Below are 18,886 nucleotides of genomic sequence, written 5' to 3'. Positions count from 1 at the left end.
CCTCCCGAACCCGCTCCAGGAGCTGCACGTCTCTCTGGTACTGAGGAGCCCAGAACTGGACACTTCTCGTGTGAGCGGCTCAGACCTCCATCGGCACGGATCTCTCCGGCCCCGAGGCCATTCCAGCGCTGTTGCCCGGGGCGCGCCCCCGAGCCCGGCCCGGCCCGGCCCCGCCCGGGCTCCCTCACAGGGCTGCGGGTGCCCCTCCGCGCCGGCAGGGGGCGCTGCGGGCGGGCGGAAGCGGCGGCGCCCCCGCGCCCTCCCGGCGCGCCCCGCGTGTCCGCTGACCCTCCCTCTCCTCCTCCTCCTCCTCCCGGGCGTCATGGCCGCCTCGAAGCCCGTGGAGGTGCCGGGCGGCGGCGGCACCGCCGGGCTGTCCCGATGGCAGCTGGCGCTGGTGCTTGGCACGCCCATCCTGCTGGGAGCCGGCGCGATCTATCTGTGGGGGCGGCGGGCGGCGCGGCGCGGAAAGGGCGCTAGCGAGAGGAAGACCCCCGAGGGGCGAGCGAGCCCCGGGCCCGGCGGTGAAAGCGGCTCCGGGCAGCCCGACGGGCCCGGACACGAGGAGATGGTGAGCGGGGAGCGGCGCCGCCCGTAGCGGCGGCAGCGGCCGGGCTCGCCGCGCGGGGAGCCGGGGCCGGGGTCCCGGGGCAGCGCCGGGATGGCCGGGCTGCGATGTGCCGCGGGCAGGGCCCGACAGGCCCTGGGCCCGTCCGGAAAGCGGCTGTCAGGGTGCCGGTCCCCAGCGAGGAGCAGCGTGTGATGGGATGGAGCTCGGGTGACATCCTGCTCGTGCTCTGCGTGACACGCCCGGCAGGTCACAGAATCACAGGCTGGGTCGGAAGGGCCCACGGTGGGTCATTGGTCCAAACTCCGGGGTCGAGCAGGGTTATCCCAGCACATTGCACAGAATTGTGTTCGGATGGTCTGGAATAACTCCAGTGAGCGAGACTCCACGCTCCCTCTGAGCAACCTGTTCCAGTGCTCAGTCACTGCACGGTAAAGAAATTCTTCCCTATGTTCACGTGGAACTTCTGTGCATCAGTTTCTGCCCATTGCTTCTTGTCCCATTGCTTGGCACCACCGAGCAGAGCCCAGACCCATCTTCCTGACACATTTCCTCCAGATCCTGATAGATAATGATGAGGTCCCCTCCCCCATCTCTTCTCAACGCTAACCAGGCCATTCTCCTTTAGGTTTTGCTTCTATGAGAGATGCTCCAGTCCCTTAAATCCAGTTTGTCCCCCCAGATTTCCATGTCTTTCTGTGGTCAGCCTGTGTGACCCACTGAGCTCCTAGCCAGGCATTCTGGCTGGTGGTTGCAGTTCTGCCCTTGCCACACAGGGATCAGGAGTAGTTTGTTCCAAGATCAGGCGTTGCCAAATGCATCTTCTCATCAGTTGGCTGAGCATGGATCTTTGCTTCTGAGAGGGGAACATACCTCTGCCTCTGAGATCTAGAGTAGCTATGAATAAGTTTCCTCCAGGAATAGTGTTTTGGAAAGGAAATCTGCGATCTGTTGTGTGTGAGATGCTGGATACAGCGATGTGGAAAGAGAATACAATCAAGATTGTTTTAAAATGGAATAGTATGTTCCATGAAAATATAGAAGCCACACAGTTTATGCAGCAGAGACTTCGAAGTGTAGAATTTGCCTAAGTAGGCATGCTCTCAAAGCATACATCTATCCTGTTGTAAATTACCCTTCTGAGAACTTTCAGATAAAATGATCTGTGCAAAAACTCAAGGACAACATGTAAAATCAGTGTCCAGATCAGATCTATGGTTCTCTTGTATATCTGTGAGGATGCACTTTCTGCCCATCTGCAGTCCCAGATGTGCCTTGCCAGTCATGCAGCATTACTGAGGTGAGGTTGCAGTTGACAGCATGTTTAAGGTAATGGATTTGACAAACTGATGGCCTTTGATAAGAGTATCCCACACTGCATCTTCTTCTCCCGTTCTTGTGCATCACCCAAAATGCTTTGAACTGTCTGGCTGTTAAAGCTTCCCATGTGAAATGATGAGGAGAGAAGAAGAATCACCTCTTGGAGACAGGGAAAAGTCCGTTCTAACCTCCACAGTTTGAGTGGTGCAGACGGACGCGCTTGGGCGGGCAGTGGCAGGCACACATGGGAGTGGTGAGGAAGGTGGCAACTTCCCCAGCTAGTGAATCATAGCTGCTCTCAGGCATTCCCAAAAGCACACTAAGCTGTGAATCCTTTGCTGGACCTTGAGGCAGTTACTTCAGTGCAGTGATTTGTTCCTTCCTGGGCACCAAACAGTACTGAAGAAGTTGTGTACAGAGGACAAATTCAGACTGTTTACTGTGGTAGCTTTGGCTCGTGGCTGCAAGCAGCATCTGGTGTACTTACGGGAGTGTGCTTGCTGTGTGTGAGCTCTGCAGGTCTGCAGGCTGCTCCTGACCTTTGTCTTTCTGCAGTGACTTCCCTGTTAGTGCCTTCACTCTGGTTTTCTTGGTTGTGTTTCTAAATTCCAGCAATATCCAGGAGTTTGTAGTCATTCTGTAGTTGTAGGAAGGAAGCACTTAAAACATTTAAAACACTTATATAGCATTTGATTTAAAATATTGTGTGTTGCTCCACAATTTGAATTACTAGAAGGCTCTGTGCATTTAAGGATAAAGTTGTGTGGTATGACCTGATGGAAAGTTTCTTGAAGAGTGTCATTGCTTACACTGTAAAGAAATGAGATATGTTGCTTAGGAAGGCTGCAGAAGTTGTTCGATTCGACTGATTACATGAGATAATCATCTAGCTGGTCAAAATATGGCTGCATCAGGAAAATAAATGTGGCTGCAAGTTCCCAGGACTACTTTATGTGGGTGTGGAGGATTGTCTTCCTGTTACTCATATCCAAAGCAATGATGCCATGTAGATTTCATGTTTCCTCTCGTATTTTATTAGTTATGGATATTAGTGGTAAGACCCATTATTGAAAATACAACCACTACAGATGCTTCACTTGTAAAACTGCCTGTATTGTATTAATCTGCCTCTCTAATGTAATGAGGTATTTTTTGAAACTCAGCTGGATTTCACGTACAAGTCTGCACAGTGAATAACAGCCAGTAACTCATTTCACAGTTGAAATACAAGAGGAAAATCTTTTGGAAAACACATAGGTCAATAATGAATCTGCTACAACAGCTGTGTCAGCTAACTATTCTTTTACTCATAAATGTAACTTAGGACTCACACTGTTTTGTGCTTTTCATTAAATCAGCCCCTGTATCCATTTGATGTTCTGGTCACTGTTTCTGAAGACATGACCTTGAATTTTTTTTCTTTATTCTTTAAAAATAAATAAGGTGCCATACCTTCCCTATTCTTTATTCTGACTTGTTACTATTTTGCATGCAGCTCAAGCTTTTCTTTTACCTGCTGCACAGGCCTCGCATTTTTTTCCCAGGCTGTGTCTGCACCAGAGGATTCTCCTGACATCGATGCACTGGCCAAGTGTGTGATCTATGACTGACACTGTGTTGGCAGAAGCCCTTAGCACAGGTGCTATATTGGGAAAAGCTGAACTACTTTTGAGAGTCCTTCTCCTGTAAGCACAGCTCCTTAACAGTACAGTAAACTGGTATTATTGGGCCAGTTAAGTGATGATCATAAAACTGCATCTATGGATGGCTCAAAGGTCGTAGAGCCAAATTGCATCTGTTCATGACACTTGTCATTGTTTCTTGTAATTTGGATGGAATGTGTTTTAGTCACTCAGTAGCAGTTGTTTTTCACATGCTCTCCTGGTTTGTAGGGAGTATTGCATAATTAAAATACAGAATGCTTTGCATATATTGCTTTAGTTTGCACCCAATTGATTCTTTTTTTTTTTAACTTATTCCATGATAAATTCTTAGCAGGTTCACTCCTTGTCTTAGAGGAGGGAGCAGTGGTTAGTCAGTGAGGTAATGTGTTGGTTGCTTCAGTATGTTTTTCCCCTGAAGTTGGAATCAATTCCTTTTGCAGCTCTGTGGTAGTCCAGATCTGACCCCTTAACTCCTTCAGCAAGCTGACAGGGTAACCCTGTGTTTGGAGTGAGAGGAGGTCAGCTGGGTGGCCTTGGCTATTGCAGTGAAAGCCATTGGGGTCCTAGCAGTTCCCTGTCTCTGCACACTTTGCTGTGAGCTGGGCACTGTCCTTGAGTGCAGTGTGGGTGAACGTGACAAACTCCTCGGCCTTTGTGGTGCCACATACCGGCATCAGCAGCCAGCCAGCGCGGCTTCTTTCCAGTGTCTGTTTTAGTAGCAATTGCTGAATGCTGCCTCTCTCGCTGCTGTGACATTAGATCAGCATATGAACAAATTGAACCCCTTAGTCTAGATACACTCATGCTGGTACTTACTCTAAATTGATCTAAGCAAAGTAACTAAAAAGTCATTTCTATTGTACTGTGCACCTGTTGCTTAGTAAATCTCACTGTCAGTCTTCTATTTTGTGCTAGCTATAGTGGACAGGTGTAGAAAACTCCTGAATGTGTGTACAATAGCAGTAAAACTGTTAGACTCTTGGTTTATTTATGGAAGGTGTGGATGGCAAATTCATTTAACAGGAAGGTGACTAAAAACACAGTGAATTTGTCCTGTAAACTTCGTTACGTTTTTTCTGAGTGTAATACATCCTTGCTTGTGCTTTGAATTTACTTCTAAAGATCATGTAAACATGCTTTTTCTCATAGTGGCTTTAGGGCTAAAGACATTTTTAAACCATTTATATTCAGTTAATGCCTTTGTCTGAAAAAAGATTTGAGATGAACCTTAGTAAAAAAAAAAGTAGTAGAAAGATAGGAATTCAGAAAAGAACAGGAATTTTTTCCTGGTACCTCATCTCATTAAGAGGTTTCTCTCACTTGCAAAGAACAAAAAAGAGGCCTAGACCAAGGCTTTCTTTTTTTGCAGGTTGAATTAAGATGGCTGAAACAGTAGTCGCCCTCTGTGTCATCAGATAAGGGCTCATGCAAATCCTTTTCAACCAAGAGAAAAATGCTGAAACTCTCTGCTCATGCTTCTGTTGTGAATATCTGACATCATTGGCTGGCAGGAAATTTCTTCTTCTGCTTTGAATAACAGTCTCCCTCAAATATATAAGGTTCTGAACAGCTAGTTTAACAATACTGCCATTGCAGGGAGTTACTAAGCATTATTATTCTTGCAGCTGGCAGTGTGTTGCTGTAAAGTTGCTGTTTGCATGCAGTTTCTGAACATTTTGTGAGAAAAGCGCATTTGCTGAGGTTAAATTAGAAGTTCTGAAAATTTTGCCAGTGTTGTTGTCTATTCTTTAGTCAGTTATCAATCTGCTTGTTCAGGTACCTGGATAACTGATAACTCAATTTCACAAGTGTCCTTTGGCTTAAGCTCTGTTGTAAAACTTGTTAATCAACAGTTGCTGAAAGCAGTCCCAAGTACTGAGATGTTATTTTTTGTATAGCTGAGATGTTATTTTTGTGTAGCTGCAAATAACTTCTGAGTTATTTGTTTTGTTGCTCTGTTATGAACTTACATTCATTTTATTAAGCTGGTTTGTTGCACAGATTCTTTGACCAGAAGATGACAAACTGGAGAGTTTTTCTTGCTCTATATGGACCTTCACCTTGGGGATAAAAAGTGTCCAGAGTGCCACACAGCATGGTTCAGGTCAGGCTCTCTGTCAGGTGGGGAGAAGCGCTGAAATTGGAAAATAATGTCTAGAATTATTATTTTGGCAAGAAAACGGAAGAATGAGGTTTCTGATTACTTGTGCATGAAGTTCCTTTGCATAATCAGTTTCTTAAGTACTATCTTGTGTATGTCCAATGTAGCAATTGAGAAGGAATTTTTAAAAATATGCTTAAAATTTTTGTTAGGGTTAAACTTAAGGCTTGACAAACCTTCAGAAACTGATGTTATGTGAGGAATTAATTTTCATTTTCTTATTTGTGCTGTCATGAAAAGGTATTGCAGCATATAATGTGATGTGAGTTCTTTAGTATCTTTTTTTTAAAAAAATAAACAGCTACCAGAAAACCTCTAAACCATCAACAGCAAAAAAACCCCACCAAATCAAACAAAAACATACTTTGGATTTGGTGGTGTTTTGGGTGCATACTGAGGGCTACAGCAGAGTAGTTTGAGTAAGGGTGCAGAAATAAAACATCTCAGAGCAAGCAGTCTGGTTTAAGACAGCATAAACAAACAAGTTGATTTCTTCCTTGCCTTGGGCGATGCTGCTGACTTTATTGAATTTGTTGTGTGCCAAGTTTTGAGTCCTTACCCCCACATTTCCTGCCTCATGCCATGGGTACAGCAGGGGGTAACCAAGGAGTCAGCAAATGTTCCATGATTCCTTTCTGTATGATTGGGTGTGTGGTCTGTGATCTTGCAATGGTTCCTAAAAGTTCACTCTCATAACAGAGTTACTGATTTTAATAACTTGGGCATCGTGTCTGTAGTCTCTGAAGTTTTTGATCACTGTTGTGTGCACTTGTAGGCTTGTGGGAAGGCTCGATAGTAACCTAGTAGTAGGTTAGTAGTAGTAACCTAGCTGCAGTTAGGCTTCATCTCTGCAGTCTTAAATCATTTTCACACTGGGAACACATGTATGAATGTTACAACATGGCCCATATCATGTGTTTTTCCTTTTCAACCCAAGTTAATAGGAATGGCACTGAATTTTGTAAGATTTTCACACAAGGGCATCTTTAATGTGGTTTGCTCTAGACATGCACAAGGAAAAAATCAAGCTGACTTGCATGCATTTAGCTTTGCAGCACATGCATAACCCTTCCCTTTGTTAAAAGCATTGTTGTATTTGGAGATAAATTTAGGACCTACTCAATATAAATTTAACCTTTTGAGACTTCAGTTAAGTTTTAAAGAAACAATTTACCAGATACACAGTTACTTGTCTCTCAGTAAAAATAGTTGCCCTCTAATTTTGGCATAGAGTAGCACGCAGTGTATGGGGTGAAGTTAATAATCTTTTATCAAATTAAATTTGAAGCTTTACAATAGAAAAATCTGAAGACCTTGCAGATTGCCTTGTTCTGTGAACAATAAAGATGGTGCAGATTGATGCAGTGATTAATGACTTGAGAGAAAAGCTTTGCTGGCAGTAGGGATATTTAAGAAATTCTCTCCCTTATATGGTTTCACTTGTAAGTCTCCCCTCAGGAGAATGCTTCTAGGATACTTTAGTTCTATTTGGATGCCTACTTTTATGTAGGAACTAAGGCTAGCACCCATTATCTGATTCTCTCCTGCCAGGATAGGGATCCAGGCCTTAAAAGACAGGGTATAGAGCAAGTCCCAGCTTCCCCTCAGGTTTTCAGTTTTAAAGTAAATCACTTCAATGCAAAAATGATCAGGTTGGAATGAAATGAGCAGACATTAAGGGGAATGGGCTAATGAAATGCAAAGTTGCTTTCAAATTTGTGTTATAGCTGTCTGGTTGTCTGTGTCTGTTCAGTTTGGCCCTGGCAGTGGATAAGTGGGTAGAGGAATCAGAGGTATGGTCAAAGAGCAGCAGGGACAATTCCCAACAAATCCTCAATGATCTCAAGTGCAGGGGATATGTAGTGAATCCTGCAGCTATTATTAAAGGCACTTCTGCCCCCAGTCTTTCCCTCCCCAGAAAGGTTGGTGGAATGGCATGTGTGCCCTTACTTCTGTTCATTTTGGTCTGGCAGAACTGCCCCAAAATGTTGTCCATGAAGTGAGGCTGTGACAGAAGAGCAGAAATCCAGAAGATCAATGTGAGAATCTTTTGCAGTTCTTATTTCTTGAATGCTCTTTGATAGAACATTTTAGAAACCACAAGATTTGATAACTGGTTTGTAAATCCAGGGGTTTCAGGTAGGTAGCAATGTTAGTTTCTGCAGAAATACAGATCATCAGTATGTGGTGCAGAACATAAAGATGCATTTAGCAGAGTCTCAGGCCAGTCAGGAAGTTTTCCCATCCCCTGCTGAGATGGTGATGGTCCAACCCTTGTCATTACATGAAGCAGGGTGTGTGAAGCTGTAGAGGAGTCAGCTGTAAAGTTGATTTGCCTAGTGCATGAAAGGCAAAGCAGCTTCATTTTCCTTACAGGTTTTATTGTCTTGCTCAGTAGGTCTTTCCACAAAGTGTTTTCCATATTTAATTCATAGTCTGATGATCACCTCTGGTCCTAGGGCTGTATGTATTTCAGAAGGAGGCTCTTCTGTTTGAATTGCTTTGAGGTCTTTGTTGTCTTTGCACATTTAGCCTTGGAGAAACAACTTACCTCATTGGTTCTTCTGATCAGCAGCCATGTAAAAGATTACAATCTGTTCAGCTTTCCAAACAGAAATCACTCCATTGTTTATTACCATTGTAGTGAATTTTGTGAAAAGGTTATTTCCTATCTGATACACTTGCAAAAGAAAATTCTTCTGTGTTTCCAGGAACTGAAATCAGTGAGATTTTTCAGAAGTCTGGGCTAGAGTTTACAAGTCAGGTCCATTTTTATATCTTTGAAGATGAGACCTAAAGTGCATAGCTTGTGTGCTCTGATGCCTTTTTAATTTGAACTGACCTCTCACTTTCTTTTTCAGAGTCCTCTTGGTAGAGCCCAAGCAGCCAAGAACAAAGGAAACAAATACTTTAAAGCAGGAAAATATGAGTTAGCTATTCAGTGTTATACTGAGGCTATCAGCCTGTGTCCTCCTGAGAAAAACCTTGATCTTTCTACCTTCTATCAAAACAGAGCTGCTGCCTATGAACAACTGGTAAGAAATTAAAGATAATTATGTGTTTATTGTAAGAAGTAGCATTATCAATTTTGTATTTTGTCACTTTCATCCACTGAAAGGTCCCAAGTGATAACATCTGCTGCATTTACAACAGATGATGTTTTCTTTTCACAAAAGATGCTGTTGCAGCTTTTTTCAGCTTATCATACTTTTCTACATGTAAATAAAATTATTTTCTGTTGACCACACTCAGTAGATCTTATGTAATTCTTATGCATCTTGTTCTTCCAAGACAAAGTTTTAATTTCTTATTCTCTGGAAGAATTTTCTTGTATATAAGTTTATTTTATGTCTCTCTACTTGAGTGATTAACTGTGAAAGGCCAGATATTTTGGAAGGATGCTACTTCAAAATGTAAACAAAAAATCATTGAAATCCTAGTAAAGGCCAAGACCTAAATTTTGCACATGGGGAAGTAATGTTTACTCGACAGCTGAGTATACTGGGTGTTATTTTAGAAGTCAGCCAGTGTTGCTTATTATGGTATGATGGATTTGCTTATGAGGTCGAGTTGGTGAGCTGTATCAAGGAGTGGAAAAGTTGGCCTAGCACAGTCTGAAGTATCAGGTGAGAGACTGTGCTTACATGAATCTGGCATTAGATTTAGTTCTTGTCTAGCACAAATTCATGTCATAATGAATCCCAAATGTATATGATTCCTGTATTAGAAAAGCCTGTTTTGATGAATTGAAATAACATTAAAAAATAAAGTTTCAGCACTTTGGTAAACTTATTTGCTTCCATTATATTTCCATCTTTTTTCTTCTAGTTGTTTTACAGTGGTCTTTCAGTCCCAATGTTACCTCCTGCAAGCATCTTTGCATCAACTCATTATGTTCTCTCTTGGGGTTTGTAGACTGTCTGGTGTGGTATTTGGTAGGAATTCCATTTCTGGTGCAGGAGTAGGCAGTTTTTGTGCCCAGGCAGTTTCTCCCTGTGGGACTGGCAGGGAGGAGCAGAGCCCTGGAGCCGCAGCCACTGCTGGGTGTGCATGAGCCCGGAGCTGGGGGAGCCAGCACAGGGAACTGAGGGGGGCCCCTCTCACTGTGCTCTTTTCCTGCCCACAGCAAAAATGGACAGAAGTGGCACAAGATTGTACAAAGGCTGTTGAGCTCAACCCTAAATATGTCAAAGCTCTCTTCAGACGTGCAAAGGCCCATGAGAAGCTAGACAATAAGAAGGAATGTTTAGAAGGTGAGTGGCTCATGCTGTGTGTACTTAAAAGTGGAATTAGTTCTGCTGCTTTGGAGAGCTTTGGAGATAGCAACTTTTGGAAATGTTTTGTTTTCACTTCTGTAGCTATGGTAATGCAGTAATGTAATAATTATGTATTGAAAACCATTCATAGCTTCTGCAAATACATATTCTTCTCTTGTCAGAAGAAACCTTTTCACATTTCTCAAACTCTCATCTGCTCACATCTGAAATGACTGCTGAGAAATTGATGTCACTGTAGCAACTCAAGGTATTATTTTTCCATGAAACTCCTTCATTTTAGGATAGAATTAATCTAACATGAGTGACAACCAGTTGTTCTATTTCCATGCAGTAAAGAGACTTTCTTCTTTGTTTGTTTTAGAGAAATAATACTACTACAGAAATGTGGGGTTTTGCAGGTAGAGATGCATGGTCTGAAATAAAAGTATTCCAGTAATTTAAATGCATTGGACTGGTATTAGAGGAAAAACAGCTTCAGTAACACTTTTTTCTGGTGCATTGTTTATGAAAACCAGAACAGATTGATTTTTTTTTTTTTAATACTTTGTATTCAGGAGAAATTACTGTGTCAAACCTTCCATTGCTATTTGTAAACAGAACACATTTTGAACTGTCAGGAAGATATCCCTGAGAAGCCATGGAAATTAAGAACTACAGGTCAGATGTGTTGTCTCATGGCACTTTTGAGCTACAGTACACTGCTTGAAATTACCCATATAAATTTCATCAAGTGAAATCATTCCTGCTGATGTTAGGTTAAAAGACAAATGAAATTTTCAGCTGTGCTCATTATCAAAGAAGGACAGATAATAAGGCTGTGCTTTGGCTGGGAAATCTAACTGTTAAATTAGTTTCATTATGTGTAACAGACAAGAATTAGGTCTGCCAAATTAGAAGGTAAATTATATGTGAAAATTTGATCTGTTTATCTGCTGGCAGAATGCCTTTATGCCCTTTTAAGACAGTAGTAACTAGAAAAGGACAACTTGGTCCATTTAGTGCATTCCTTTGCAACCACTGTGTATCAGCTGCACTTCCAGGGTACTGTAATAAAACCTAAACCTTATGCAGCTGCCAGGTGGTAAAAGCCCCAAGGAAGATGAAGTGTCCCTGTGACAGTAGGACAGTTTTAAATATAACTTCTTTTTACTGTTAATAGCAGTAATGCTAGTTACAATTATTTTCAGCCTTCATTTCTATTCGATTTTTTGCTTGCAGTTTTTTCAGATCTGAAGTTTTCTTGCTTTTTTTTTTAACAACACGGTTTTTCTATAACCCTGCTTTTGCCTGCCAATCACATATGGCCAGCAAAACCCCAGGAAGTAGGGTATGCCCATGTTGTGGAGGGAAGCAAAACCAAACAAACCTCAAAACCCCAGCCACTACCAGCTGAAAACTCCTCCAGTGATCCCTGGCAGTATTATTTGGGAAGATGCTGCTGCTGCTGCAGCCAAGTCTGGAGTGCAGCAGTCTTTGGGCAGAGCATGTCTGCTGGGTTTGTAGAACACATTCTTCCTGGGGTACCATACTTTCCCAGGGACTCTGATGTGCTTCAGGACCATGCCACAGGTGCAGGGAGTTTCTGTATAAGTGATGGCTTAATAGTCTCTCTGGCAGCAGAATTAGAGAGATACTCTAAAACTCCAGGGCAAGACATTTATTTTTTGAGCATATTCAGACAGCACCCTGCTGGAATTTCAAGTCCAGGTTCTGGTCATCTTCACTAATGTTTAAATGAAAACAAAACAGGGAAAACCCATGGTAGCATTGCATTAAGTCCAGAGAAACTATGAGTGGTAAGAGTGCATTTCTCACTGGGAAGTTTCACTCGGGCAGCAGTGGGTTAACATTTGCAGAGGTTTCTCTGTGTGAATGAGAGCCATGTGACAGGGGCTGGCACTTCAAATAGACCAGCAAGGTATTTCTCCTTGCTCCCTTCCAAAGTCACAGAGGTGAGCAGAAAAATTTGAGATAGAATTTAGGCAGATTTCTTAAACTGACAAGTAAGTGAGATGTGATGGGACTGAATGTGAATTTTAGAAGTAGAAAATAAAGACCAGTCCCAGAAGAAAAGCTGTGTTAGCACTTTTAATGCAAACATCATATGAACATAATTACTCTCCTCAAAGTTTCAAAGTGGTGAAAGCCCCTGATAGAGGTATATATTTTCACTGTTGATTTAAGTGTGTTTGTCTCTAGATAAAAACATGAACAGAAAAATAAATCTAATTTCTTTTCATTCACTGTCATGAAATCCTTTTATCCCAGGAAGATCACTTTGGATACAAATTTGTGTCTTGAAGAATACAGTAAATACAGCAAACTGGAAACAGAGGCTTTGGCCTGAGAACAGGACATGCATTATTTTGGCAATGCCTCATTGTACTCAGTGGCACATTTTGTAGTGTACTTCAGTGACTATCAGAATTCCTTTAATCTCACTTTTGTACGTTGTTTCCTAGATGTCACTGCAGTCTGCATTTTAGAAGCCTTCCAAAACCAGCAAAGTATGTTATTAGCTGATAAAGTTCTTAAACTCCTTGGAAAAGAAAAAGCCAAAGAGAAGTACAAGGTAGGACTTGTGATACTGCTGAGTAATTGTTATTTCACCTGACCAGTTGTTGAAAAGTCGGTTGTTGGCACTCTGTCAGTCGCTGTAAACAAGTCACTGTCTCCATCTGCTCAAGCGTAAGAAGCAACACAAACTGGTTCCTACAAAGCTGCCATTGTACCAGTGGTATTTTCCTGTGGGACCTCTCCAAAGTTTTTGGAACCTCAGCAGGGAAGAGAGATCTGCTTCTAGCAGTTGTTTCCCTTTAAAAATGGAATTGTTATGACATTCAGGAGACACCCTAAGTTGGTGTGCTGCCCTACATAGGGCATTTCTGAGCTTGCAACTTCATGGAAGCCGGGTGTGTTGGAACAGACAAACATCTATGCATGAGTGTTTGGAAACTGCAGAAGAGAGAACTGTGGAAGCAGAGGGGTAGCCAGGATCAGTTATTTTAAGTGACTGTAGGTTTACAAAAAGGTTGGGACAGATATTAACATGTTCTTGGTTGTTATTAAAGCATTCTTGTTTGTGTTTTGATGGTGGTTGAAGTACTGAAATCCTGTGTTGGTTTTGAGATGCTGAATTTCTTTCCTGTAGAAATTCACATAAATGTGTAGTGTGGAGGTAACAGCAAATAGTGTTATGAGTGTGGTGGACATAAATAGGTGTGCTTCAGAAGAGTGCACTCAGTGTTTTCCTGCAGGAGAGACTGCATTGTAATTCTTGTGTGCAGTTTCTTTTAAACAAGAAGGTTTTTTTGGCTGTAGGAAGGACTGATTACCTGAGAAGTGTTACTTCTGGGACTTTAGGTAAAATATGTAGTATCTGGGCCAAGTTCCACACAGAACTAGGGTATTGCCTCATTAGTCTCCATTGTAATAATGACAGCAGCTTCTCTTGGACAAGCTGGAGAAAAAGAGGAAGCTGCCATTCAGAATCTGATTGAATTTAGGGTCATGCTTAAATCACCAGCTTGCATTTTTCTCCCAGTTTATGTGCACACCCAATGCTTTAGTACATGTCTTATGATATCCTAAGAGTCCTTATTTCTAGCCACGTATGTGGAAAGATACAATCTCCCTTCCCCTCAAATATCATCCCTTTGTTTTCACTGATGATGGGTATTGCATTGTGATCTGAAGCTTAAAAGATCCCTAAACATCAAAATAGCAAATCCAAAACATCAGGCTATCAGATGAGAGAGTGAAAGTCATACATTGTTTCTTCCATCAGTTTTTTTTAAATAATCATGTTTGCTATCCATTTCCATCCTTCCCATCTGATCCCACCACCTAATGACTTGGAATTTCCTTTCTCTGTTTCAGAATCGGGAGCCTCTGATGCCCTCCCCACAGTTCATTAAATCCTACTTCAGTTCTTTCACAGATGATATCATTTCCCAACCTTTGCTTAAGGGTGAGAAATCAGATGAAGATAAGGACAAGGAGGGAGAGGCTTCTGAAGTAAAAGAAAAGTGAGTGTACAGTACTGTTGAGAATTGTTTGGTACTGGAATTAAGTTTTCAGTGATTTGGATGTTCTGCTCAGTGTAATGTGCTGCTGTTTGTGTAGTACTTGGCATGGAGATTCCTCTGACATAAATAATATCAGTATTGCAAGTGAAACCTTAGTGAAAGCTGACTGGCTAGTTCCAAAATTGCACTAAGCAGATGGACAACGAGACTGGGAAAATATGCTGAATATTTACTACAGTGTCACAGTAAATCTTAGGAGAAGGCTCAATGATGCTCTTGGGGCAAGGAATATTTTATACTGAAAGATCATTTCCAAGGAAGAGAGCAAGTTAGCCTTTGGACTGGCAGGGAGAAGATGAGCAAGGAAAAGGGGTATTTTGAATGAAAACATGCATTTACAGCAACTGAGGCTGAAATGGTGTTTTAACTTTCTGGAATCAAATTGCCCATAAACAAAAAGTTTGTTCTGGTATAGAAAAACTTGATTTTATAGGTTGGTTTTGTGTTTTGTTTAGTGGAGCCTGAGCACCACATAAATGGTTCTTTAATTTACTATGCTGCTTTCCAGATTATTTTTGGAAGATTGCAATGCTGTCAGTTTGGAAACCATTGCAAACAGCATTATGATTGGTTTTTTTAAGTAAGAGAGAATGTCATGATCTACAGGCAGATTCACTGAATCCAGGATACAGCTGAGAACAAGGCAGTGCTGTAATTTTTTGCTATTAAATAATTTCTTCCACATACAAGCTGCACATTGCTAGGTTTAACGTTTCACTTTCCTGTCCATGAATTCCACCCTCTTGTTTAAACCAGAGATTATTGCTGTTCTTCATGTGAAAAAAACCTCAAGGAACAAATGAAGCTTACATTCAAAATATTTTAATTTATTTTATTTGTTTATTTACTTATTTATTTATTTATTTATTTATTTATTTATAATAATTTATTATTAATTTTTAATTTATTTCCAATGTAATTAGGCCAGTTTTTGTGGATATTGTTTTCCATCTAAGATGGCTCCATCCAAGAATGGATGTTCCAATGGGACTATGCTGGTGTTGTAAAAGTATAGCACAAGTTAGTATTTGTAATGCTTTGATGAAACATCTGAATGGAAATTGCAGTGTTCAGTGAATGCATGTATATATATAACTGTTCTTACATCGTTTACAGCTCTGGCTATTTGAGAGCAAAACAATATATGGAAGAAGAGAACTATGACAAAATTATCAGTGAAAGCACAAAAGAAATTGAAGCAAAGGGAAGATACATGGCAGAAGCTTTGCTTCTGCGAGCTACTTTCTACTTACTTATTGGCAATGCAAGTGCTGCCAAACCAGACCTAGATCAGGTCATCAGCATGGAAGATGCAAATGTGAAGGTAAGAATCTGTCACAGCTGGACTGTAGTTGGGATTGAGAAGTTAGATGATAAACCTGCAATGTACTTCAAGAAGTTGTTTGTCCAAATTTTCAGATATATTAATGTATTAATGGGATTATTCTGGTTTATTTACTGTTTTGTTACTGACAAACTGTTTTTCTCAAGGGCTTGTTGATTTTGAGACAGCTGTACTGAGTAGTGCAAACTAAAGGTGATAAATACTACAAACTAAAGAACAAGGGAAGCTGAATGAATTGGAGGCTTATCCACTCTGGATAAGTGAAAAACCTTAATTGCACTTGCATGTTCAGCTAGTTCAAAAAACATTGATGTATTTGTAAACATAGGGAATCAAGAAGGATTTTGGGGGGGACTTGGAAATCCTTGGAGAAGGAAGCATAGGCTGACATTTTTAAACTTAATTAAGGGAGTTCATTTATTTAGGGTCAATATGAAACTTATTCCTGCTTAGAATAATTGAAACCCATCAGTGGGAGAAACTAGTCAAACAAAAAATTTACTTACTGTGATTGATTTATTAAAAATATGGATATTGATCTAGTACCAATATCCAATTGTGACTGACAAAGACTCTCTAACAGTTTAAAGTTTAGAAAGTGTGAGATAGGTCCCAAATACACACTGCAATTTACAGGTGACTACAGAGTCCTTTTATCTATACAAGTGTTGAATACCCAAAATACAAATGCATATTCATAACTTTGGTACATCCCATTCCCCACTCTGTATGGTAATTAGTTCAAAAGCTATTAAGCATGTGTAGTTTGTTCCTCAAAATGAGTCGGTGGTCTCTTTCATGGGGAGGGGTCCCAAAATGAGGAAGTAAATGAAGCCTTCCTCATTCAGACCTTCCTACCTTTGCAATGCAAATATGACAAATGAACCCTTGGTAGAATTCCCATTCCCATCTTCAATTAGTTTCAGAACAGAGGAGGCCTACAATTGCCTTATGTTCCTAAAAGCTATTTATCAGTCTCTGTATTCTTCATTATAAACCCAGCTAACCAAACATTGTGTTGACAAGCAATCAATTATTAGTTAACTGCTAACTCTTAACTTCATCAAGGCCTACCCATTTATTTTAATTAACTCAAATAAAGCTTATCTCTAACTAAAATATTAGCTCCTCTAAAATCTCTAAATTCCTTGAAGTTTATGTCTCGTGATTGTACTGAAGGCTGCAATGTGGAGGAGCATTGGGGTGGCTGATGTTTCCCTGGCCGTGTTTTGCAGCTGCGAGCCAACGCTCTGATCAAACGGGGCAGCATGTACATGCAGCAGCAGCAGCCTGTGCTGTCCACCCAGGACTTCAACATGGCTGCTGACATTGATCCTCAGAATGCTGATGTTTACCACCATCGAGGACAAGTAAGAAACACTCGAGATTTGCTCCCAACACTTGGCTATTTCAGTTATGCTAAAAGGAAAAACGGTATCATTGGAGACACTTTATACTGTTTGTGGCAGAAAAATATGAACTCCTGATTGGGAACTTTGTGGGATAAACACACAGTCTGTTTTGGAGGTTCAGGTCAGGCAGAAGCAATTAATTTTCTATAGCTATAGGAAAGCCCTCTGTAGTATGAACTGAGACTTACAAGTGTGGGGGCTTGTGTCCATTTACAGCAGATAAAAGCTGTTCTCTGAAGGGGCCTGGATGGCAGAGCAGCATCTGCACAGCAGGAAGCTTTGTTACAGCAGAGGTAACCTGGCCCTGATAGCACCTGCAGCCCTGGCCCTGGACTTGGATCTCTTCAGCTCATCCCGCTCTGCTTTGTGACACTGCTGGGTCCTTGACTAATTTCTAGCCCTAGACAAGCCTGGGCTGCCACAGACCTGTAAGATGAATGGTGCTGGAAGTAAAAAAGGAACACTAGCATATGCAGATAGACTAAGTCCTATTTGTAAGGAACCCTTGAAATCAAGGGTTTTTCTCCATGAATTTGTTAGATCTCTTTAGTGCTCAGAAATTAAGATGGTACTGTGTGTTGACTGAAAGGAATGAAAGTGTTCTGCAGATTGAAAATTTGTGTTTTAAAGTAGCTTCACAGTAAAGTAAGAGAATGATGAAGTGAACTCTGCTCCTGTGGAGGAAAAGAATGTCAAAACAAAACCAAAAGCAAAGAAACTCCAACTCAACAAAAAAGGTTGAAATAGAAGCTGGAAAAGCTGAAATGTTTCAATGTCCAAATAGTCCACAGATACTGGCTACAGAGAAGCAAAACAACTTGAGAAAATATAGTATAATTTTGGAGACTGGTCATAATGCTGACATGATGATGACAACAGTCTAAAATGAAAGGATTCTCCATCCCTACACAGGGTCATTCCCTGCTTGTGTAGGTAGCCAAAGTTTCACTGGTGGCTTTGATAATACAATTATAACAGTGATTTTTAGTAATGGGTTTTGTAGGTTTCTAGACAGTTCTGCAACTGAGCTGGAGATGATATGAGTAACTGATGCTAATTGAATTATCATGTAAGTGTCTGAAGCACAGATGAAATAGAGAAATAGGATTTTCTTTCATTCTGGCTAGCTGAAAATCCTGCTTGACCAAATTGAGGAGGCTGTGGAAGACTTTGATGAATGTATCCGATTGCGACCCAATTCTGCCTTGGCGCAAGCACAGAAGTGTTTCGCTCTGGTAGGTAACGTGCTGGGCTTGGTCTGGGTGCTTTTGCTTTAAAGAGCTCTCTAAAACACTCTGTTTCTCTGGTTTATTCAAATTTAACAGGAAAGTAGGGCAACATACATCTCTGTCTTTTAATAATAAGGTAAAGGAATAATGCAACAATTTCTTCACTTGGAGTATGGATTTGCTGCTTTTCTTTTGAAACACTCATTCAAACAGAAGAACATTTTTTTCTGTTCTGTGAGAGGAACTAAAATCTTGATTCTAATTGGAGCAAATAAAACTGATTTTAATAAAGCTTTACTATTGTGGAAAATGGTTATCATCAAGAAATTGGAAACAAACTATTTCATGCTAGTACAATGACTCAGTGTGCAAGAATCTTGTCAGGGCAGCTTTGCATGGTGTGAACAAGGAGGAATGCCAAGTTTGGAATTTCTAAGCATTTGAAATAGAGGGAAGCAATCACAATTATCAGGCCTTATGACTTCCTTCTTTCATCTGTTTTCCTCTCCAAGTCCAGACACTTGGACAGGTTCCCAAAACCAGATTTGGTAGGATGTACAGGCATGTCACCTTCTGGAGCTTAGCAGAAAATCAAACAATGGCCTGGATTGGAAGGGATCTCAGAAATCATCTCATTCCAACTTCCCCATCATGAACAGGGACACCTCCCACTAGGCCAGGTTGCTCAGAGCCCCATCCAACCTGACCTTGAACACTGCCATGGTTGAGGCATCCACAATTTCTCTGGGTACTGTTCCAGTGTCTTACCACCTTTACAAGAATTTTTTCCTAATATCAAATCTAAACCTGCTGTCTTTCAAT

At 41.2% G+C, this 18,886-nt stretch overlaps 1 protein-coding gene across 1 annotated transcript in view; it reads left to right on the top strand.

The window, feature by feature from the left end:
* Positions 1 to 319: 319 nt before the first annotated feature.
* Positions 320 to 18,886, top strand: part of TOMM70 (translocase of outer mitochondrial membrane 70) — a 25,242-nt gene continuing 6,675 nt past the window's right edge. Inside the window, exons 1-8 of the mRNA XM_066571998.1 lie at positions 320 to 571; positions 8,575 to 8,748; positions 9,840 to 9,966; positions 12,453 to 12,562; positions 13,870 to 14,018; positions 15,195 to 15,402; positions 16,659 to 16,793; positions 17,963 to 18,070. Coding sequence (XP_066428095.1) covers positions 323 to 571; positions 8,575 to 8,748; positions 9,840 to 9,966; positions 12,453 to 12,562; positions 13,870 to 14,018; positions 15,195 to 15,402; positions 16,659 to 16,793; positions 17,963 to 18,070 — 1,260 coding nt within the window. The 5' untranslated portion in view covers positions 320 to 322. The remainder of the gene's footprint in view (positions 572 to 8,574; positions 8,749 to 9,839; positions 9,967 to 12,452; positions 12,563 to 13,869; positions 14,019 to 15,194; positions 15,403 to 16,658; positions 16,794 to 17,962; positions 18,071 to 18,886) is intronic.

The sequence above is a fragment of the Molothrus aeneus genome, chromosome 2 (assembly GCF_037042795.1).
Source record: "Molothrus aeneus isolate 106 chromosome 2, BPBGC_Maene_1.0, whole genome shotgun sequence".
Lineage (NCBI taxonomy): Eukaryota > Metazoa > Chordata > Aves > Passeriformes > Icteridae > Molothrus > Molothrus aeneus.
This window is presented reverse-complemented; position numbering and strand designations above follow the sequence as displayed.